The following is a 25,348-nucleotide window of genomic DNA, read 5'->3' on the forward strand; positions in this document are numbered from 1 at the left end:
ACCAACATAAGAAGAAGAAGTTTCATGCCCCTAGGACACCAACTTAACAATTGAACTTGGTTTGCAATACCCTGGGAATACAGATGACGTAAGGGTCTATAACTATACAGAATGTTGATGAAATGAAAACTGATGATTTTCTATCCACCCTCTATAATGTCATTTTGTGTGTGCCGACCCAATCTGTCATTTGCTATCGGAAATTTTTCTACATGGATCTTGCTCTCGCAAGATATGACTTTACAATGGAGCATGTTGCAAACAAAATTGTCATAATGCTTTTCAAAAGAAGTCATTTCAACAGATTTATGAAACACTATCAAAAGAAACAGTATGTCTGGCTGAAAAAAAATGTTTTTTAACTTCAAGCAAACAAAAATGTTATAACCGAAACTTTCGAAAGCTGATTAAATGGTTTCAAAGACATTTCTTTTTCAGTAAAAACAATTGAATATAAAATTGGCATATAGAGCATGTATATGCAATTTTTGTTCCTTTGCCCAGATTCTCAACACTACTAATCCTATAACCCACTTTGCACTTTTTTCACTCGTATCCAATGCCTTAACAAAACAAAAAAAAGAATAATCAAATTTCCTTTTCCTCTATCACTGCAGGTTCTGTTCTCTTTTTTTCTCCACTCCCAAGTATATATATATCTTTGTTTTACAGGTCACAGAGCATTTGGTGATGACGACATAAGATATATTGGGTGGATTGGGACCTCCTGCTATCTGCGCATACAAACACAAGGCCCCAAGGTTTACTTGGAGAAATGAAAATGTCTAATTGGATCTGTCAAATCCATTTGCCAAAAATATGAGTCAGTTTTTTTTTTTCTCTCTCTCTCCTTCTTTTCCTGGCTGTTTATGTGAGCATTCTAACTATTTTATGCAATATGAATTTGAAATACAAAACACCAGTACAGAAAATTTGACGGATTCCTGTAATATATCCTGAGCTCAAAACCAGATTAAAACAAAATTTAAATCACTCCTATGGAATGCCATATTTCATCCTCCTCATCTAATATCCACGGCAAATACAATGCGCCAAACTATGATTAAAATAATGTATATATTTTAATCATGACAATATATTTTTCTGATCACATTCAGATGTAAAACATTTATTTATACATTACCCATTTGTTTTCAAGATTTTTTTCGAAAAAAAGTAGATTTTAGAAGGAAAGACAGATCAAATAATGAATGGAATGCCCCAGGCAATCTCACCTGCATTACGCCTTTCAATATAGAAGCATTGGTGACTTTGTGACAATAAAAAAATATCATATACGCATAAATTCATCCAATCCCTAAGTATTTGGTATCAATTACAATTAAATACTAGTAATCAAATGCATCCACAGGCTAAGCTTCTTTCTTTCAGAAACAATAATTAGGCCTACTGTTAAGAAAAATAAACTTACCTCAATTTTACTGAAAACTCAAAATGAATAAACAGAAGTTGGAAAATCAGTGTACATCCCAAAGCTATAAACACAAAGTACATGTAACGTGCATAATACCAAGCAATTACCAAACTTCATATCTTCTTGACCAGGATATTGTGAAGATCAGTCAGCAAGAAGTAAAAATCAGCACTGATCGCACTTCCATAATTTGAGATGTCAAGATATCATCGCTCTGTCAATGATGACTGCTATTAAAGCTAGTCTCAATTACAAAGCCTTTTTGAGGGTGTCATTTTGCATATTAGTCAACGAGATGGGTTTGGGGATTCATTAAGTGGGGTTAATAGTTGTTGAGAAACAGAAAGAAGAAGTGGTTATTTTGAAATAGCATTTACAATACAATTATTTCATTATAATATATCAATAAATAGATGACAATATTAAACACAGATTTAAATAGGACTGCAAAAAATCCCACCTTAAAAAAACAAACAAATGAAAAGCCCAGTGAAACACCCCTCGAAGTCTCATAGAGAGGGAGGGGGTGCTCAAAAAGGCAAAAAGTGCATAAAAACAAGGTGGATTTTAAATCTGATGAAAAGCAGATGCACACATTGTCAAGAGAAGGGGGATGATGTCAGATCTTGTCCGAGCAGCAGAAGATGCTCAAAGTGCCTCAGTCATTAGGCATGCTACATTTATGGTTTCTTCAAACCATATTCTAAAATGGACCCATCATCGAGACTACGAACTGACGAACCACTGGTCATTCACACTGCTGGTCATCGGCCAAACCAACTGTTCCTAGGTCAGCTAAACGTCAATTACACTCACCAAGACCACCTCTGATTGGTCTGGGCAGCAACAGACAATTACTCATACATTACTTCATAGAACATCTACAGTTCAACAAGGTACCATTCAGCCAATCTCAAATATCGCTACGCCACAGATCTGGCGAGCAAAGATTCTCTATTTTTTCAATAAAGGACTGTGGCGGGGATGACTAGGGCAATATAGGCAAACCCACAAATTAATCATCAATTAGTGAATAATCTTGTACCAATTTTAGAAAATGACCTAACAATGTGCTGAATGAGAAAGGCTTCTCCTAGCTACACAGCTTTTTATTCACTGCATCACCTGCTGCTATTATTGTTTTCATATTACCTGAAAGAACTCTATAATCATATTTTGCTATCTGAATGAGACCATTAAGGCCAAATACCCTTGTATAAGACTGATATCAATTGACTATTAATGCAAGATATACATGTACATATACACATGACTGCCTTTGAAATATACACCAGGTAGGCCTATACACTAATTCCAGAAATATCACATAATCTTAACGCTAAAAATTACAATACAAATCTGTTAAATAAGGTATTTTACAATAAAATAATCCTTGTTATAGAAAGTTATTAATGAGAAAACAATTGAAGTTGATAAGGAAATGATTCATTACATCAAAAAAAAAAACACAGCTCAGCAATAATAATATCCAGATAATTTCTAAGGAATATACAAAGCAAAAAAAAATGAAGTAAAATTTTGAGCTGTCCCTTGTACTTTTCTTCCATCCGATCAAGTATTCATAGGCCATGTGACTTGATAATTAATTTCCTCACTATGTAACAGCAATGACCGTTGGAAGTTTGAAGAACATCTCTCAGGGTTCACAGGGTTTATGAGCATGGTTTTCAATTGGCATGAGGGTGTGGAATGCTCAAATGGGATGACTAATCAAGAATTACAAAACACAGACTTGGCGAGTGGAGGATCCTAGGAAAAAAGTCTAATGACCTTCAATCTAGATATCAACAGGCAGGAAACATTACCAAAGATTTGGAACAGTTTCTGTACGCATGGACAGGTACATGCAATACAAGGTTACCAACACGAAATAGATACTGTATCATACAGTAGACAAAATTGATTATAATGTATTGCTGTGATCACTCATTAAGTGTGGGTACTTAGGAGACCCTTGTATTCTTTGTTCCTTTGATGTGTAGGCTCTATATTTATCTCTTTCCACTTTCCATTCTTTCATATATTCTCCTTTATTTATCCTATTATATATCCTATATCCTATCTTGATTATCTCCTTCCCAATTCCACTTCATTTGTTCCTTCTTGCAACCCTTCTTTCCCTCGTTTCTGCCTACATCCAATTTTATTTACTCACCATGCACAGAAGTTCATGGTAAAAAAAAATTCTCTCTTCACTTTAACTCTTCTCTTTTCCCCAACACAACAACAATGCATTCTTCCCTTTTGTACCTTTCTTTATTTGTTCTTCTTCACCTCTTGTAACACTCCCTATCCTTATCTATTAACACACACATCAAGGACACCTGAAGAATATCGATTACATAGATAAGGTCCAATCTAATAAAGAGTACTCATAAGACAAGGCCAAGATCAAATACAAATTGAGAATGACTTAGGTCTTTGTCTCATGGAGAGTTGTGATTGATCCAATCAATCACAACTCAGTCGTCTATGACAGTAACAATTAATCAGTGATATTTATTCAAGTAAATAAATATCAATGTCAACAATTGGTCGTCCAAACAATGGAGCATACTTGACTGTACATCACAATAAGACAGCACTATGACTGGGCATCTGCATTCTACATGATGGTGTTGCAGGCCATCCATAGTTAAGATTGATTGGATCAATCCCAATCTTATGCCATGAGTCAATTTATTCTTGTTTTTATTATAGATGCATAATAGAAATTGGTGTTCCTACCTGTCTCTTTTCTCAGCAGTACTATTTTTCTTGGATTTCTTCTTGATGAGGGCAACGTGTTCCTCTGTGACCGGGGGAAACCCTCTGTCTAACCTCGGCCTCTGATTCAGAGCTCCACTCTTCAATCTTTTGGTCCGCCTGATGAGAAAAAGACAGACAGAGGGGGATGGAGGAAGGGGGCGAGTGAGAGAGGGGGAGGGATATGGCGGAGAGAGGAGAGAGAGAAAGAGGGAGTCAGAGGAGAAAAGGAGGAAGGAAGAAAAAAGAGTGAGAGGGGTTTTGATTTAGGTTTTAATTAACCTCATATGTTGTTATTCTATGCTTTATTGTTGCAATCAAATAAATGACAAAATCTTCAAGCAATAGATTCCTACCCATGTATTTATTCATTTCTAGATAGGGCAATACAAAGAAAATGAAACAAAAAACTTTTTGAGCGGTAGGATGCGTCTGACCTCTTATACCACATGACTAGATAACTCACCATGTATATGACAAAGACCCCCAATAATTACAAGGCAAGAAACATGTATGTCTCCCTCTACTGCTAAGTTCATGTACATTCAAACTACTCTTCTTTCACTTCTTTCAAATTTTAGTGAAGGCTTAAGGATCTGGGGCTAGAAATTCCGACTGTATTTAAAACCTTTAAACAGAAAATTAAAAAAAAAATCACACATATATGAACATAACAAAGGTTAATACTTTCATGAATGATGCCAAGAATAATGCCAGAAATAACTTCAGAGTTTTCTAAAATGGAAAATGGGGAAAAACATTCCTCTCATGTAGGCACTCATTTTCCAAGGGTTCACTCTTAACCAAAATGCTATCTCTCTGATATGGACTGGATTGCCTACTTCACGTTTTTTTTTTATTCATTTATTTATTTCCTTACCTTTTTTTCCCTCTGAGGTGTGGCAAACTCTGAGGACGATCCCTTGGCGGCACCATTCACAATCCTCTTCCCGTCCTCTGCACCACTTGAGATGTCCCCATCCTGGGAGTCCTGCCTCCGCACCGATGTAGAAGAACCCATCTTTGATTTCCTAGTCCTAGGAGAGGGCACGGGTGAGGGAGGAGCAGCATCTTTCGTACTCTTGGCAGTTCCGTTACGCCGGATGTTCTGAGGACTCCTAGGGTGGGGCTGAGGTTTGGTCAACTTCTTCTCGGGACTTGATAGCTGCTTCTTGGGGCTCGACGGCGTCTCGCTGGTGCCTTGTTTCTGAATAAGTGAATGTCTCGTTTTTGGACTTGGTGGAGCTTTCTGAGGAACACTGTCTATCTTTCTGTTGGCAGCTACAGGAGCTGCTTGAGTCTGACCAACAGTTTTTGTCTCTACAGATTCTAAGATGGGCTCTTTCTCCTCAGTCGGTGATGTCACATCATGACCTAATCTAGCCATCTTTATGCTTGCATCCACAGCTTCAGTCTTTGGGTGCTCAACTTCCTCTTCTTCTTTTGACGTACCTCTAATTTCAGATGCCAACATGGCCATCAGGTTCTTCTGCTTCTTCACAGTATCCTTGTACGACTGAGGCTTCACTTCTGCTTCCTTCTTGGGCAGCTGTTTTGGAGTGGCAGTGTCTTTCAATGCAGTGTCTTTTGTTGCAGTGTCTTTCGTTGCTTCTTTTAAATCTGAGTTGGAACTCCTGCGCGTTGATGAAACACTTCGACCGTTCATAGTGGCAGGGTGAGGAGTCGCACTGGATTCCCCATAGACCATCGAAACCTGCTGGGCAATGGGCAGAGCACCAAGGATTTCCACACTTGGCGGCCGTGAAAAACTCTTTGCTAAAGGAGACACAGCTGCTTTCTTAACCTCATCTACAGTGATGGGTTGAGTTCTGAATCTTGATTCACTTCTCCGTTTGCGCTTCGGAGGTTCTACTTTTGGAGGTGGCTTAGTCCCTTCTGTTGATTTCTCTTTAAACAGTCTCATTTTCTCAGATAGAGTTAATTTGGAATATTCATCCTCCTGGACATCTGCTGGGGGTTCCTCTTCTTCTGCCATCGATGGCAGTCGACTACTAGTATCATCGGATTCCTCCGACGGTTCCTCCACAATTGTTTCCCTCAATTTCGCTTGACGAATTTCCTCCCTGATCCTGTCTTGCGTATTCATCGCGTCTTCGATCTCCTCTTTCTTAACTTCACGGGCAATGTCTTCATCTTTCTCTTTACTCTCTTCTTTATTCTCGGCTTGGGCAGCCATCTCCTTTGCCAAGGACGATGCAGTGGTCAGTTCCTCCGGGGTGACTGGCTGTGTCTGGAACCTGTCTCGTCCTCTGGTTCTGTGGAACCTTGATGATGATTTGGACTTGGCTCTCTTCTCCTCCTCTTCTTGTGCCTTCTTCCTGATGGCTGACATCTGAGTGAACATCTTCATCTTCTCTGAGAGGCTAAGACCGGCCAGTTGGTCATCTTCTTCCACTTCATCTCCACTCTTCTTCTCTTCTCCATTCTGCTTTACATTGACAGGCTCTGGTCTGATATAAGAACAAAACCATCTCAAAATCAAATTCATTGGATCAAAACATCAGCTTTCCAGACATGGCAAAAATTAATGTATGCAGCTGCACTCCAAGCATTGTTATTTCATTTATCACTAAATTTTTTGGGGGATACCTAATTATTACGTTCCCACAAATGGAAACAACCATAGATTTGCATTACATAGCAACAGGCCATTGTGTACGGTCTTTAATTTAACAATCAGATGACTTCTAAGACTGTCAGTTCTCGCTTCAGTAATATTCATAACTACAAAGATGCTAATCTTGACACACAATAGCAATCCTACCTGTTCTCAGGAGGAGGCTGAATCTTGGTGGCTCTCTTTGGGGTGGGTGACACCGGTAGCTTGCTGTAATCCACAAGGGTAGGCTTGGATTCCTTACCCTTGAAAGACTGCATCCTGTCCTTGAGAGATACCTAAGGGAAGCATTGAAAGTTGGACATATTATTAAAAAAGAAGGAATATTTAAATATTTCCAAACTATGGTGATGTTGAGGATGACGGATTAACAGTGATAGTGATGATGATGTTGTTGTTAGTGTTTTTTTTATATTATCAGAATGCTGGGATTTTAATGAAAACATATGAAAACAATGACAGAAGACACTACACTGATTCTTTTTATTATTCTTTGGCTGCCATGTCTTGAACTTTATTGCCTGAAAAAAGCCAAAATGAAAGAAACAGACCAATAAAAGTCTTATAAAAATAAGAAAAAATGCTGAAAGCATTTGAATGTTGAGATCATTGATTCAATGGGCATCATCCCATTAGCAATGCAACCAACAACGTGTGATACCACGTGTTAAAACGTTCTACGTTAACGTTACTTTTATACATATTCACTGAAAAAAATCTTCCCTATTATCATGTTTATCCTGTAGACGAGGTGATTATTTTTATGGGAAGACATGTAATACAGATGCTTTTGGATATAATTACAATATCCAAAGAGGAGAGTTGTTCTTGTGTGACAATGCACATATCGTTCACAAAGCCAATTCAACCAATTGTCACATTTAAATGCTCATAACTGTCTTATTATTTGCCCATTTGTTCTCAAATCTTCATTAATCCTATTCTTTCATTTTGCTGTTTCACATTAAGCAAGTTTGTTGCAGGGGTTACATTCTCCTTTCAGTGCAAACAACGGATATGCTTCCAGCCTTCAAAACACAAATTTCTGATATTAAATATTATTTGTTTTCTTAGTTCATAAACTTGGAGAAGAGACAAATAAAAAAAATGTCTTTAACATACAAGAGTTTGAAAATACACTTTCTGTTCTACATCCAGGGCAATGGCAATGACTCAGTTTTGCAGGTGTAGATTGATTTCAAAAACCGCAACACAACACTCCCCCCAAAAGCATTTCACCAGAGGTTTGAAGATTTTTGGAGATAATACATACATGTAAGGCATGAAATGAAATGTAGGCCTAAACAATTCTGGCAGATGTATACAAGAAGGAGAAATAAACTACATCAGGTGGATGTATAAAGGTAATTTTCCAGATAAACTAGCAGTTTCCAAAATTATATGTGTTGTATAAAGCTTGTCTACTGTTTTGGTAAACGGTCATTAAGGTGAATTATACCGTAGGAATCATCACACAACCTAATCTTTAATACTGGCCATGCATTATTTCAGAGATTAATCCTTTGTAACAATTTTCAAATTTATTATTTTAAATATCTAGCACCCATTCTCTGTAATATTTTCATAACTATTTTCTTTTTCATTTTTTTCAACATGCTCGAAAGACTTTGCCGAGTTTGTATTCATTCTGATTCCAGACGGAATAAAAACCTGACACAGAAATTGGTTTTGAAGACTGGTTTGGAGTTGGTCTGCCAGCTAGTATGACTGTACTACAACTGGAAAAAATACTGTAAAAATCTGATGTTTTTAGTTTGTCTGAAATAGAAGAAATATACCAACTTTTTCGATATTCCCAAAATACCCATTTGTGCTGGGCCTTCAGAGCATAACTACAGCAGCACACTGCAGTCCATATTGTGGGGGTGTTGAGGTCTAGTGGTTGAGACTCTCGTCTTTCAATCTGAGGGCTATGGGTTCAATTCCCAGCCACGGCGTGCTCTCCTTCAGCAAAAAAATTAACCCACATTGTGCAGCACTCAACCCAGCAGAGGTAAAAGGGTACCAGCAGGAAGTAATTCCTCAAAGAGCTGCGAGCACTGGAAAGGGTAGACTAGCGTAGCCGGGGTGACATAAGAGCGCCTTGAGCACCTAACAAGGTGGATATGTGTGCTATACAAATCCTATTTATTATAATCACCTTAATAACATCTTCAGGCTTCTCTTCAGAGACGCTCCTATCCTCCTCTTCTCCACTCTCGTCGACCTTTCCTTCTTTCTCCTCTTCTTCTCTGATCTGTTGGGCTCTCATCTGCATCATAGCAAACAGTTCATCATCCTTGGTGGACAGGGCGTCCCTCTTGGGATCTAATGCAAACAAAAAATATATCACAGACACACAAAAAATTGAACCTTTCTTCGAAGGTAAGTTAGGAAGAATTAGCAATTCGCGCATTGCAGAATCTACGCAGAAATTGTGCCCTAGCTTCTTGTGAGGTCACTCCTTGGCTTTAATCCTGACAGACTGGTTGACAACCATGCAATCATCACTGTGCCTGAAATCACTGTTCTTTTATTTTCATCTTTTTTCTTCCCAGCACTTGGATTCATCGTTCCGTTAAGTATTTCTTTGTTTTGTCAATACTTACAGCACAGGCTATCTAGGAAAAAAAATTGTCAACCCAGCTGCAGCAAGAATTAGGCCTGTCAAGATAATGAATGTTGATGGTGAAGATATTATCAAATACCCACTTACTCTAGGGGGGAAAATTACTTGAATTGCAGACAATCAAAAACATGAAATAAGACTTGCATTTGATATTTTGAAATTAAACTTTACATGCAACGTTCTCCTAGATGTGTTTCACCATGATTATGTAGGAGTTCCTTGTTGCATATTGACTAGACCATGCATGTTCCAGCTGCATAGACAGTACATTTGAAAGTCATCAAAATGAGATTAAAGTTGTACTCCAGGTGAACAAACATATTATTTTGAATTTTAAAAAAGTGACAACATATTCAAATTGAGGAAAAGTGAAACCCTAAAATTTTTTTAAGTTTAAGTTTATAAACTGATTTTAGCTTAGTTGTGAAAGGGAAACAATCATTACTCATATGTAAATGTCAGTTTTGGTGAGAATAATTTGACATTGATGTACGGACAGAAAACAAAACTGGTATATTGTCACAGTCATTGAAAATAGCAAGTCATGATGATCTGTGATATTTTTCCCTCTAACAGAGATGCTAACTGATAGCTCAAAAAAATCCTGAAAACCCAGGCCGGGGTCCAGGGGCCCGCCCAGGGCCCCTGGCAGGGTCAAGGGCGAAGCCCCCTGAAGCTGGAACGTTTTCTTATTCTTTAGAGGGCTGAAATCATTAATCTACAGTAGTAAATATCAAATAATTAATGACATAATAAACTTCATATCATAGGCAAGAAAGGTGCTCAAAAAAAAAAAATCATGTAACCTTACTCATTACGGTACGGGTTAACCTGCTACGGTTAATATGCTGCGGCCAATGGGTGCGACTCGGGACGGGTGTATGTAGCAGCTGGGTGCCCTTTTTCACTCACTGTACTCATCAACAAGACAATCCTATACTATTGAAAATCCATAAATCACAATTTCTATCAAAATGATGGATAGTTCACACATATGAATTGATGAATACGCACCAGAGAACACATATTTCATGGTAGCAAATAGGTTTTCAGCTGAAATCCCGCGGCAGACAACCAATCACTCACGCAGCAGCAGGCAATTGCAGCCACACCGGGCCGTGCTTCGAGCGATTCTACCGGGCGATCGCCCGACTGGGATAGCGCTGACACCCGTATCCCTGCAGGGTATAGGGCGGCGTTTGCAACTGCTACAATGTATTGCTCGCGCGTACCGTGCAAGTACAGTACCAGCTAAACTTCATGCTGCGCACAACGCTAATAATTTTCCGTCTGCGCAAATTGGCCATCCAAAATTGAAATTGCGCTCTCCGTAGCGAACTCCGTGACAAGATTTGGAGGGAAATTTTACGGATTTCACTTTGACAATCGATTTTTTTTTCCGGAATATTTTTCAGCAAAGGAAAAAATCCGGAATTCCGGAAAAATCCGGAAAATTAGCAACTCTGCTCTAATAAGAACATATAAGCAAACAGCTGCATACACACTTAAATACAAGGTAGAAACAAATTTTGGAGTTTCCTGTATATTCCAAACACTTACTGTCGGAGGCTCCTTCTACTCCAGATTAATTTCTGGATAACGAAATAAAGTAATAAGACGCAATTTGTATACAGGTAATCTATTATTAATATTGGAACATCAATTAGAGCCAAAGTTACATGTACATGATGTTTTATGCTATTTTCAAATGATGGCCCCAAAATCTGATATCCAAACCATCAGAAGATAAATGATTATGTCCTATTTCACGTTTCAGGGCAATTGGTCTGTGCTTCGCCTTCTAGGTGGAATTCCACAATAAAGGCACAATTAAATTATCAGAATTGGAAATGAAAGGCCGCTCACGGAACTCCTGCACAAAAGACGTGGCTATGACTTTTGACAAGGTACCTTAAGTTTTCTTTTTTTTAAGAACCTTATGGGTTTTCATTATTTTACTCACCTGGTGTTCCATTTCTCCTCAGCATGTCAACCTCAATTGTTCTACTCCTTATTCTCTTGGCTTGGCTAGGTTTTCTATCAGGAGCTGGTGCAACGATGGTCACAACTGGCTGAGGCATCTTAGGTTCTGGGGCAGCAGGAACTGCTTCTTCTTTGTTTTCTTCCTTCTTAGCGATGATTTCCTCCTTAACTTGGGGTTTCTGGACTATCAACTCTGATTTGGCTGGTTCCTTCTTGCTAACATCAACACCGTTTGTCTTGCTTTCCATCTTCTTGTTGTCAGCATCTTTGGTTGCCTTGGTAGACTCTGGTGATTTCTTATTGGTCTTTGACTCTGAATCCTTCTTCACAGATGGCTTTTTCACAGGGGAGCTTGTGCGTTTTGTGGAAGGCCTCTTTTCAGGAGATGTAGCTCTTACATCTTTCTTTTCTGTTGGCGATGTCTTTGATACCCTCTTATCAGGGGAAACTGTCCTTGATGACTTCATATCTGTGGAGGATTTCCCTGAGACTTTCTTCTCAGGGGATGTTGTTCTTGAGGGTTTCTTTTCACTAGAGGCTTGTCTGGTGAGCTTCTTCTCTCCTGTTGTCTTTGAGACTTTTTTCTCTGGAGAAGGTTGTCTGGTTGTCAGTTTCTTTTCCGGAGAGGCAGGCCTAGTTGTTAGCTTTTTCTCCGGTGAGGCAGGCCTAGTTGTTAGCTTTTTCTCCGGTGAAGACTGTCTTCTAGAAAGAGGCTTCCTATCTGGGGATGTTGTCTTTGCAGGTGGATACGAGGTTCTCTTATCAACCTGAGAACTTTTGGTAGAGGATGAAGTTGATGAAGCTGAGGACAGCTTTCTTTCTGCAGATGTCTTTGTGTCTGTTTTCTTTGGTGGTTTTCTTTCTGGAGATGACATTGTCTTTGATAAACGCTTCTTTTCTGGAGAAGATGACACCCTGGCATGACCACCAGTCTTTGAACTTGGAGTCTTTTGATCTTTGGATTGGATAGAAGTTGCTGAATCCTTCAGTGGCATTGACTTTGGCCTCTGAAGACTTCCAGCCTTTTCACTATCTGATGATTTGTTTGAAAAGCTGCCACCTCTCACTTTTCTTGTAGGTGAGACAGATAATGACTCACTTGTGGAAATGCTACTATCAGAGTTCTTTCTCTGCCTGGTTGAATCCTGCAACACTTTGGGAATCTCTGGTTTCCTAAGTGTCACTTTGCTCAAAGGACTTGAAGGTCTATCTACCCCAGTCTGCTGTTCACCGGCAGGTTTCAAGCCATCTTTCAATTGTTCTCCTTTATTTGACCCCCAGCTGGCTCTCTTGGATACATCTTGGGTTGGTGATGCGGCTCTTTTCAAGACTGTCTGGTTTCCAGGTTTGGGCATGCTGGAATCATTTTTCAGTTCTGTCTTTGTCACAGTTTCAATCTTGAAGCCACCTGCTTTCAGGTTCCTTGGGGACATCTGTTGGGATGATGTCTTTGCAGTTTGGACTGGAGGTTCAATTATTTTTGGTGAAGGTGGGAGATCTTTGGATTTCTGGCTAGTGTGTGATGCAGCTGGATCTGCTGATCCCTGTTATACAAAGATAGATTGAATAAAAAATAGTTTTATTTCTATTATATTCGTTTACCAAAACAGTTTTGCCAACTATAACTTCAACCCATGATATTACTTTTATTTTGAAAAATGCTAAATCATATGATTTAGAAATTGCATGATAGCCACAATGACAAATACACTGTATATCATTTTGTTCTAACAACCACTCTAACCTGTTTTTTTTTTCAATGTATCCTGTCTATCAATCCATGATTGAAATTTACTATATTCTAATCTCAACTTGAAAAAATATATTTTCATTAAAAACACCTTACAACTTTGCCAACCTCCACCCCCCCCCCAAAAAAAAAAGGAAAACAAACTCCACAGTGAATACCCTGTTGAATTTTCAACTAAACCCCTGACCAATCCTTACCATGAACAAGAATATAATCCAATACCATAAGAAATGAAGACAAATTAGTCAACGCAACTCCTGCATTTAATTTTAAGGTACCTTGTTAAAAGTCTTTGCCACGTCTTTTACCAAGAATTAATTAAGAAGGCACTATACGTCAACTCATAGTGCCTTTCCTGCATTCCCCATTGAGTCTGTGATGAAGTCTGAGAATTGGGAAATGAAAGGCCGCTTCTAGGATTCTTGAGCAAAAGACGTGAATCTGACTTTTGACACTGTCCCTTAAAAATCATATAACATCAGAATAAAATCTTGCTGATTAGGATACCTTAAGTTTACTGGCTTTCTGGATATCCTCCATAGTGACTGCCTGGTTATGCCTCTTCCTCTTGTCTCTACTTGGCTTGTTGTTGTTGGTTCCAGAGCCGTCGGGTTGCTTGTGGACACCAGCATCAGGTGATTTTGAATCTGCAAAATGATGAAGACAGAAAATAAGTTTTATAACAATTTTCAACAAGCAGATCCTGAAGGGACTTTAGTGGATATAAGTGGACATAAAAGTTTCTAAAGTAAATGTATTCTTTCAAAAACAAAGGTTAGGTAGGAACTTTTCCAAAAGTCCTTGCCACATCTCTTCATTAAGCTGCTCAGTGGCTTTCCCAATTTACTGTCAAGTCTCTGCTTAAACAGAGATGAACAGCAGCAAAAGAAGCTGTGAAGGATTCATCCTTTAGGACAGGGCTCATACCTTAGTCAGTACCTTCTACATTTAGTTAAATGTAAAATATTTCATCTCCTTACTTTATAATGAAAATAAACCTGTAGTAGGCACATAAACAAAATGTTAAGCATATACTAGTAAGACTTTTGGTCAACCTACCTCAAAGTCTGTACTAAAGTCTGTTTCAACTTAGTATAGACCATTCATAAATTAATATTGAAAAAAAAGTATTTTGAAGGAATACATGTCCCACCTCCCATAAACATATCTGATTTGAAGAAAATTTCAAGAATCTGTAGATTATGACATCAATCACACTTTAGCATTTGTTTGTTATGTGGTTGGTAAATATGAAACATTATGATTAGTCAAGTGAGAATTCATATATGAGAATACTATAATATTTCTAATTTACAAAGGACAAAACATTAATGGTCAATCTGTGTGTAAGTTACATATTTAGTTTTACTTATTTCTTGAAACATTCACTTATTTTTGAAAAATTGGTACCCGTTTTTTTTGGGGGGGGTGGGGGTTATTTATTCATTTATTCACTCACTCACTCAATCATTCATTCAACTACATAACTCATTATTCAGCCATTTACCTACTTACTCAAGAAATTGTTCATTGGAATAAAAATGTTCACTTATCTATTTCTACTTCATTTATCTTTAAATACATTTCTTTTTGTACAATTTGTGGTTGCTGGAGGAAGGGAGGGGTATTTCAAAATTTGGCTTTATCAGCTCCATCAATTTCAATTTTAAAATCAAAATCAAATTCAAAAAACAAATTCAAATTCAAATTCATATTCAAATTCAAATCAAAACCAAAATTCTTAAATCAAAATATTGAAATTAAAATTTTGTATATGCAGCAGAACACTTGCAATGAATTGACAAAATGACCTTTTAATACATAAGCATGTAATAGGTATGTACATGTACTAACGTGTCCTAGTACAACATGAGAACATGCAACCTTCTAATGAACCCGGGTCAGTTTCACACAACACTTGTCACATCATTGTAGCTTCATGGACAAGTTATGGGATATCCATGAACTTAGACTTCTGATGATTTAGTGCAACATGGCCCTATGCCACTACCACAAGAGTTCTGGAAAATGAATCTGTGCAGCGATGCCCGGCCTTGGCATATCTGGGTTAATTGGCTCTGCGGTGCATTAGGTGATATTGTGCTTCTAGCAAAGGTGCAATATGTGTGAGCGTACAGGTACATGAATAAGAAACTGTTCGCGTTACGCAACTATGATATACACCAGTGTAGGGCGGGAACTGAAGACGTGCATACTTAAGACGTGAAATCACAGATTTGATAGATTTTCCATAAAAGAGCAATGCCGATCCCATCTCCTAGTTGGCTTGGAGACAGGAACTAAACTTGATAAGCAGTCTAGTGGTCAAGTCACCATGGTCCATGCTCGAGTCTGAGCCACCAAATCAAAATAATGTAGTATCATTTTTTTTTGTTTACTGTATTAAGTTTTAAGTAGACTTATTAAAAACAAAAATGTAATATGACATTATATTCATTTGTTGATTACTGTAAATCTTTCAGTAAACAACATTTTAATTTGTTAAGTTGATATGATTTATGGGAGGAAAATGTCAGTCAGGGGGTGTGCACGATTTTGACTCTTTTATACTTGATGCCCTGCTAAATTTTAAAACTAAGCAATAAAACGAGTTCACATTTACTTATTACTGTAAATCAAATATATTTTTCATTGAATTCTAATCTTGCAAATCTTATTTGCCACTTTACTACAGTATGCATTATGATGATCAAATGATCATTACCACCCATACACATGTATGTTATTTCCTGAAGCAATGTTCAAATCACAATAAAGCATTAAAAAAATGCTTTGCCCTACATACAGCATTCAAATATTTTGTGATACTGCAGGAATCTGAATATGATACACCTCTCAATATACAGCAGAAAAAGTACTCTAAAATTTAGAGCATCCTGGTTGAATTACTGAAATGGTCCTTTTCAAGTCCTTCAATTTGTTGTTCTGTTTACCTAATACCAATCTCCTACTCATCTGAATTACAACCTTCACCTGAAATTGGGTTACCAACTCTTAAATTAAATAAAGGGATATTGGCGAAACTAAAAATAGAAATAAATGACCACTGTCTTCACAGCCATTTCTTCTGCATGGAAGAAAATGCAAGTGTACTCTGACTAGGGGCCGTTTCATTTTTAGGATGTTTTTAAATTATGCACAGATTTACAAACAAAATAGATATCAAGGATATTTATATTTAGTTGATATAATGATTATAGCGATTATAGTTATACACATTAAGAGAAATAATATGTGGAGAGAAAAAGATATGTGAAAGATTACAGATAATGTTACAGAATGAAGTAGAGACCAGAATTTAAGTCTGGCAGTAATCAATCTTTTGTAGAATTACACCCAATCATAATGAATCAAGCAAAGGTTAGTGTGCAATATATCATCCACGAGCTCAAGAAATAGATATGGATTTTATTTTAGTTGAAAGTTACCGGATTTGATAGAAGGGTAATTTTTTTCTAGAATACCATCACCGATACTTGTGTATCCCATCCAGATCCTTCACCAAAACTGTCATCAAGAACTTTTTCTCACCCATTCCAGAAACTTTTGATTCAATTGGGTCTTCCATATCAAAGACGTTATCATCAACGTCGTTATCGCTATCATCTGGATTTTTCTCCTCCTCCTTCTTAAGTTTGATCATATCGATCTTATCGTTGACTACAGGGTCGTCTTTGCTTGCCTCTGCCAATAAGTTGTTAATGTTCTTTATCATGAGTCTAATACTCTCCCTGGCTTCTTGCTCCGATACTGGGTGCGGGTGCATGCATTTATGGGATGAAAATCATTCAATCTTAAATCAATTTTACGAGGCAATTTGTGTGTCATAACTGCAGCAAAATTGAATGTGCACACCTCTTTCCTTGATACAGTGCATGAGTGAAGAAGATGATCCGCCCTGGATCTAATTTAAAGTCAATTTTTAAAAGGACGATGACCTCACACTGCGATCATCCTCTATCCCTGTCAAATATTTTCCAGATGCCTCTATCTCGACTTAATTCGAACACATTGTGTGGTTAAATTGCTCAACATCCTTCATCAAAATGGATATCTACCATGCTACCTTAAAATGAAAGACTATTTAACTTCTTATCCTTAACCCTAATATTTACTAACCAAATTACAACAAAATAAAATACACTAACAACAATCTAAGTTGAAAACAACTCTTGTAGAAAAAAGACAACTACTAGTAAAATTAGAATTGTCCCAAATTAAAAGAATACCCAGCACAAGAGTTATTCATGACATTTTTTATGATGTCTTAAGGAACATTATGCCCCATGAAGGCATTCTAATGATGTAATTGACACTGCAATTTGTGATAAATTTTCCTTTAGAAATTCATGGAATCTTTACAGAAATTAAAATGAAAACTGACAAAAAATGTTCAGAAGAAGTTCTTACTGTACAGCCTTTACAACTTTTAACATTTACACATTGATTACTTGTTATTTCTAATAATAAATTTCCATTAAATGAAAAAAAACCTGAAAAGTGTTGAAACAGTCTGAAATAGAAAGAGGTCCCATACTTTTTGTACAGAGGAAAGCCAAAAATAAGCTGAAATTAAGCTGAAAAAAATCTTAAATCAACTAAAAATCTTAACTCTCACATCCCTGTAATAGTCATTAAATCATTGAAATCCTTAAAAAGGTTGAAATGAATATCATTTATTACTAATTTATATTACTATGAATACTTACGACTATCTTGTCTTCTGCTTTCTCTGATGTCTTTCCTTTCTGATTTGATATGACGTCTGCTCGGTCTATCGACAGAGGCCGAGCTTGTTACAGAATCAGAGTCACTGAAGTCGTCATGGCGACGATCTCTAGAGCCTGAGTTTGAAGAAAAGGAGAAAAGGCTCATTTCAAAAGTTATTTCATCATGATCCAAATTTCTTATTCTAAATATGAAAATAACATATTTTCACTGAAAATCATACACCTCCCCTCCACCCCCTCCCCTCCCCAGAGAAGAAAAATAGTAAAGAAAAATGAACTCAACTTCAACTACAGAGAAGTATAAAAATAAATAACCCACTGTCATTATTCAATAATAATCTAATATGGGTGGCATTTTATGTAATCCTCTTAAAAATCATGTACTGAAGCACTTCCACTTTCAATCAGAGTCTCCATGATAATTGGATGAGGAAATGGTCCAAGGAAAATTTTGAGGAGCGAAACCAGACAAGATGTTTTTAAGGCATCAAACGATTCTCTTACGGTTAGCTTGGAGACATGCTATTTCCTCTTCCAAATTAACTTGTGAATTCAAATGTTCGAAGAGGTTCTTCTTATCTATATCTTCAGAATCGAACACTTGCAGACATTTAATAGCACATGTTAACTCCATAAGGGTGTAAAAATCTAATAATCCAAAGTCAGGAATCGGGAGACTGATGTTTCAGACAATATGAGGTTGCCAATACAGATTTTTTCCTGAGCTACCCTTTTTTTTTAGATACAAGGTTGCCCAGCAACAAAAAGTGTTTGGGGATATTTCATAAAGCTGTACTGAGGTTGTGCATTACTTCAGTTCTCATGGACAGCTGAAATACCAAGTGCTAAAATGTGAATTCAAATTCTTTACAAAAGGCTTACCAAAATATAACTCTTACAAAGCATTCATTTGAATTTGCAAAAATATACATATCAACTTTAATGTTTATCAACATCTATATAATTGTCTTTGGCATTATATTGTCACATTTTGCCTGGTACATGTTTAGGTGCCAATCATTCAAAGGGTTATTTCTAACTTGAAAAAAAATCTTAAATATTTCCTGGAAATCTTTACTTTGGATAGATCTGTGAAAATTGTTAGCAGCACACATTCCACTTCAAATGATAATTCACAAAGACATCCCATCTACTTCCCCTTGGTGAAGATTGGTAGATTTTGCATTAGTTTTTAACCAAAACACATATGAGCTTCAACATGGTTCTGAACACTACACCTTATGGCCACAGTTCAGAGACTTTACCACTGGACCATATTATGACACCTTCATTCGACGAATGTATAGAAAACCAAAATTTGGCAGAAATGGACTTGGTGAAAAGTCAGTTTAGCAAGGCAACCACATAAACATGTAGCTCATAACCAAAATAAAAATACTGACAAACCCTATACCCGGGGGGCCACTTACATTGACGAGTGGATACCATGCGCGACCAAAAACACGTAAAAAGGATGTCCTTTTCACGATAGGGCACGTTACGTACGTAACGTGAAAAGGGTGTCAAAAACACAAAAATAATTTTAAAAGGGTATCTATTTCGCTAGGAAAATTATGTGTTTAGGGTCGAATTTGCGGGGATGATAAAACAAAATTAGAATGTTTTATAAAGGATGTCCTTTTTGCCCCAACACTACGTGTTTAGAGTCCTATTTGCGCGAGGTGTAGAAGGTGGGGTCATACTAAACAAAATAAGGTAAAGCCGACAACCAAAGGACCCGTAACAATAAAGCATTCCTGTACTTGTTTAGGGGTTCATTTCAGGGAATATTTGCCAAGAGTATCGTTTTGTTTCCAATACTTGTTAAGGGTAGGGTTTCACACGCCAATACTTGTTAAGGGGTGCATTTTCAGAATATGGAAATTACGTGTTTAGGGTGCTTTTCGAGACCCCATGGTCGCGCATGGTATCCACTCGTGAATGGAAGTGGCCCCCCGGGCCCTATACATAGCATTAGGAGACTTCTTATTTTGACCTTTAGGTACCACATATCAAACAGATTCCTGTTTATACTATCCTAGTATGAGTTTACTAAATGTATTGATTTTTTGTTGAGGTCAGATGGGAAAATGTCAATAAACTGACTGACCCGAGTCAATAGCATTTTGAAGGGAGAAAAATCAATATTGTTAGATAAATATTGGTTTTATATAGAACATACATTATTTGAAATCAGAATTCGGTCTAGTTTCAAACATTTTAATCATATAAATACATTTGGAGAATCTTGACAATGATATATTTTTGCACATTCAGGGTGCAAATATGATGAGCACAAATTACTTCTATATTTTCTACCATGAACTAGAAAATGTTTTAAGAAATAAAATGATAAAGGTGAATGTTAATTGAACTACCTTCTACATGTATTTGACAAGAATCTTTAAAGGATGATGTCCTAAACACTTATGTGTGTTGATGAGCTCCTAAACATTTCTGATGGAAAGGTCATCGGGCAAGGCTTGACTAGCTTTTGATAAGCACATTGATTATTCACAGACCAGCAATTTCTACAACTTTGCTTAATTAGATACCAATGCAGTGCAATACGAGTTGCATGGAACTTTATAAACAGTGAAATTACAAAATGTATCCCCAAAACTGGAACTAATACTTTAAAGACTTTTATCACTTGCTACCTTTAATTCTTCAAGTAATAAGTATACTGATAATTTTATTAAATAATTACTCTTATAGTTTTCTTTCATTTTCAAAATTACAGATAGCTTATCAAGGAATAATAAAATGCAATAAATATTAATGTTTCAAGAAAATTTTTACTTGACTTTATTCTTCCATTTTAGTTTACACAACAACATTTTCTTTATAAGGAATGCAAACCCCCATTAGAATCAATATAACAACTGAAAAATAATGTAAAGATGAATATTTCATGAAGAGAATACCTGAAATAAGGCCTGAAGCTACATGAATTTCAAAGGCCTGAACCAAAGGCATGTCTCAAAACAAATTTTCTCCTTTATATACATGTACAGTTGCTTGAAAGTGGTTGGTACCATTGCATAATAATGGTAACTGAATGCACCATAGTTAATACATCTCAGCAGCCAATGAATATCAAGAAAACCATGATATTTTACCATTGTAAGATCTCATTCAAATTGGCAAAATGACACAGTTACCACTCAAAAGTAACTTTCAATGCAATAGAAATCTGGAATGAATTTCTGAAGGTTTCCGTACCACTTCTATGAGGCGAGTCAAAGACATCACTAGAACTGTCCACGCTGCTCTTCCTCCTCCGATGCCTTGCTATCAGCCGGTCTGCTGCATCAGATGTATCCTCGGTCTCGGAACGACGTAACCTGAAGCAAGAAGAACACAAGAAAAACAAAACAAAATACAATATTAAACTTCATAATTTCAACTTGCCTTTACAAGTACCACATTGAAAGGTGAAAATCTTAATCCAGTTTGGGTGAACCAAATTTGGGAGACGGCAAATGAAGATAGAAACGACCACTCTAAGCAAAAAGTGTTATACTTTTTCCCTCTTTACCTGATTGGCTTTGGTCAATCATATGTTTTCAATTCATTAGATATCACCTTCTACATTAACTCAAACTGGAGGATGTTGAGTAAAGGTCACACCATTGAAGCATGCTTATCAAGAATTGGACATGTCTGCTGCTAAGGCATCTGGTCCTAGCTTCACAATGTTCTTTCACATTCCACTTGATAGGCATACATTTATACTTCACAACCAATGGCAGTAATCATGATGGCAATTAATAGCTTGTTTCATTTGCTAACAACAAAAAATTGTCAGTACTGTTTCACAGACCTGCAAAATATGTTCCCAATCTTCAACCAATTTAGAATCTCAAGGGTGACCAGACTACACTTGAAACAGATCTATCTATGATTTTCAAATTTCATGGAGTGAATGAGAGTCCTTAATGTTATGTCAGTTCCAAAGACATGTGTGCAATATCCTTAATATAGAGAAGTTGTGTGAATGACGAAACACCAGTGATCTTCTCATTCAGGTGCAACCATTTTCATTTTAATATACATGTAAACATTCAAACTTCATATGTATCAGCAACAAAGTTTGGTCCAACAGAAAGTCACATAAATAGTTAGTGCCCTTGACGTGTGAGTGAGAACAAAATCGTTGTTCTTAAGCTAGCTTGTGACCAATCACATTACATTTGTGTATATTTTTGTTTATTTTTCAACATTTAAACATTATTTTGGTTATTCTGTTTACGTTGTTGGTCACATCCAATTTCAAATCAGGTGGACAAAAGAACCATCACAATGACCACAATTCACATGATAATAAAAGTTTTGCGAGTCCGATTACTTTACATAAATATGTCAATATTCATCATTTCTGTCACAGATTCTACTGAAATCTATATCACACCATTACTAAAAATATTCTGAGTGTACAAAGGTTATGTCAAAGCACATATTATACTGTCAATATGGGAAAAGTTACACAGGACCAATACACAGGCATACTGGCTGTCAAGATGCAAACATATCTCTCCCGACTCTCTGTTCGTTTGCACAGCAAATATTGATTGAAACATTCATAAGGCCATTAGCATAAAGATTTCATGGTTGAAAATCATCACCTATTGTATAGTTATAATCTCTTGTTATGCAAAGCAGATCGTCTGATATCGCTCTTTTAAATGCAGACTCAACATCGTTCGCCTTTTAGCATTGAACTTTATTCTAGTGATAATGATCATTAATTTATTATTCATTTCTTTCAGTTTTATGCTCACAGAATACAGGTAGCCCTCAACTGATTATCAAAGGACGCAGAATCACAATAAAATGAGACTTTAAACAAAGTACAACACACTGAACTAACATGAATTTACAATGAAAAAATAATTTAATTAGATTATTTAACTAAAAAAAAAATAAAATCAAACTGAATATGAACTCTTCAAATTAAACTCTTAAATGTATTTTGTGTAAGTAGATTAAGTAGCTCATAAATTCAAGAAATACATCTTACTTACTTATTGAAGACCTTAGACATTATAAGCAAATGATTTCATGATATAATTATAGTCCTAAAATGATTCAGAATATGAAACATTACAATGTGCAGTTTGATACATCACTGTACGCTGGTATACTTAACCACGGCACAATGAATTTAATCTGAATAAAAGGTGCATTCATTATTCAGTATCTATGGGGTACTGACTGGGTAAATCATGTTTCCATAGCAACAATGACCATCACATGATGACAGATGTAGCTGCTGTGAAATATTGCAACTGCATTGCTCTATTGTGTTGACGTTGATTGGTGTTGGTGCTATCGGGGATGTCAACGTAATTGCACAACACCACTTTGCAAGCTGAAAACGAGAAATCTGAGTGAAAAATCAATATTTCAACCATTCCAGCAGAATATAATGGTAGTAGATAAACAAATTTCTTTGCAATCTTACTGTGGGAGAGCATATAATTTTCACAATGTTTTTTTTTTGTTTAAATATCTTTAAATGAAAAGTATTGACACAAGTGGCCGACTGCATAGGAACAACTGGCATACACGTAGCTGCATATATCGTCGCACGCACCACGAACCATCCTCTCTGCGCACTTCGATGCGAAAGTTAGTTTGGCAGAAAACACATTAAAAGAAAAGCTTTTTTTAAAACCAGCAATAAGTGCACCTACAAGGAGAGCAAATTATTTACCGATGTCTTCGTTCTATAGTTCAGGTTCCAAAGTTTCGTTCCGTATCTTTATATTTTCTTGAAATAAATTATTTACGCTACAGTGGGCATCGTAACAGAGCGGACGGTTCGTGGTGAAATCGCGAGGCGCGATAGCACACAGTATCTATTCCCTGAACCGTCCTCTCTGTTACATTGCCCCCTATGGTGTAAATAAATAACTACAAGAAAATATAAAGATATGAGATGAAACTTTGGAACCTGAACTTTTTAACGAAGACACTGATTAATAATTTGCTCTCCTTGTAGGTGCACTTATTGCTGGTTATAAAAAAGCGTCGAAGTGCGCAGAGAGGACGGTTCGTGGTGCGTGCGACGATATACATGTATATATAATATCACTATATTACCATGCAATGTCTATTGTCTTTGATGGTCAACTCAACCATGATAATAATCATCATCAAATGTACAAGAAGAAAATTATTTGTCAAAGGTTGGTAATAAAAGGAAATTCCATTTCTTTTAACGCATTAAGCTTTCTATCTTTTAAGAGCAAAGCATACATCATCTTACGACAGCTTATCTATATTTAATATACAGGAAATAACTGTCAATCAAATTATCATCCACCTTAACAATCTTTAATGGCCTAAATCATTTAAACATTGATGATATTGAAGTAATGGAACTGTGAAAATAATTACACACTATTTTAAAATCAAAGATTACAGAAATTAATATTGCAAATCATATGAAACCTGATCAGAATCATTATCGACTTTCTTGGTTTGGTAAACATGTAACTTGACCAGCTTGCTAGTAGAGCGGTAAAAAGTTTGCATTCCCTGAATGTTACAATCGATAAGATTCTGTTTGCAACCATGATACTTGCATCGTACATTCCGAACATATCGCATTCCAGGGATGCAATCGCAACTATTTGCAATGTTGAAGCAATGCAACATACTTACTCATCGGTTTCAAAAACTTCCATGATATCTTGTGGTATATTCCGTAATGACCTCAAATCATCTTTTACAGTTAGTGTTTACAAATTAATGCAAGGCGCACGCATCCTTGAGTTCAACTGCAATGACGTAGAACCACGAATGTGTCTGGTGTAATGGTAAACATAAATTTCTGTCGAGTCTCAAACTTCAACTTGAACCTTTCCGAGGGAGATCCACACACGCACCCTGGGTGTATGACTAATAAAATCCCATCAAGGTATGTGGTGGAACAATTTACACTCCGACACGCTGAGTCAAAATTGGCCTAGAATTCACCGCATCACCTGGCCCACGCATGTTCCCCGTACGGAGACGCCGATCCTGGGGATACCACGCAAAATTGGATTTCTCGATGGAACTCGTTAACGAGCTTTGCTCTCCGCACAACCAAGCGGTTTAAGAATGAAGGGAGAGAGAAAGAGAAGGAGAGAAAGTGGGAGATATGGTCTAATTATAGCCGGGAAGTGGTATTGAGTGCTCCACTGGCGATCTGCTCAGCTACGATCTCCTGTTCAGAACACATGGCTCATGCTAGCTAGGCCAAATCCACTGCACTGCTGTTGATAAATAAATATTGGCTGTTTAGATTTGTCATTCAGTATCTCGTGTCAGACTAGAAGCTACTCTGTGGTGACCTACAATACAATATCAATGTCCATACACCTGCAGGGTTTGAATACCTGTA

At 36.8% G+C, this 25,348-nt stretch overlaps 1 protein-coding gene across 1 annotated transcript in view; it reads right to left on the reverse strand.

The window, feature by feature from the left end:
- Nucleotides 1-4,130: 4,130 nt before the first annotated feature.
- LOC121421964 (titin homolog) overlaps nucleotides 4,131-25,348 on the reverse strand; it is a 48,632-nt gene continuing 27,414 nt past the window's right edge. The window contains 10 exon segments of the mRNA XM_041616768.1: nucleotides 4,131-4,257; nucleotides 4,259-4,321; nucleotides 5,082-6,672; nucleotides 6,987-7,117; nucleotides 9,001-9,167; nucleotides 11,432-12,995; nucleotides 13,709-13,848; nucleotides 16,754-16,972; nucleotides 17,932-18,066; nucleotides 21,178-21,299. Of these exon segments, the coding sequence (XP_041472702.1) occupies nucleotides 4,180-4,257; nucleotides 4,259-4,321; nucleotides 5,082-6,672; nucleotides 6,987-7,117; nucleotides 9,001-9,167; nucleotides 11,432-12,995; nucleotides 13,709-13,848; nucleotides 16,754-16,972; nucleotides 17,932-18,066; nucleotides 21,178-21,299 (4,210 nt within the window). The 3' untranslated portion in view covers nucleotides 4,131-4,179.

This window comes from Lytechinus variegatus, chromosome 1 (assembly GCF_018143015.1).
Source record: "Lytechinus variegatus isolate NC3 chromosome 1, Lvar_3.0, whole genome shotgun sequence".
Classification (NCBI taxonomy): domain Eukaryota; kingdom Metazoa; phylum Echinodermata; class Echinoidea; order Temnopleuroida; family Toxopneustidae; genus Lytechinus; species Lytechinus variegatus.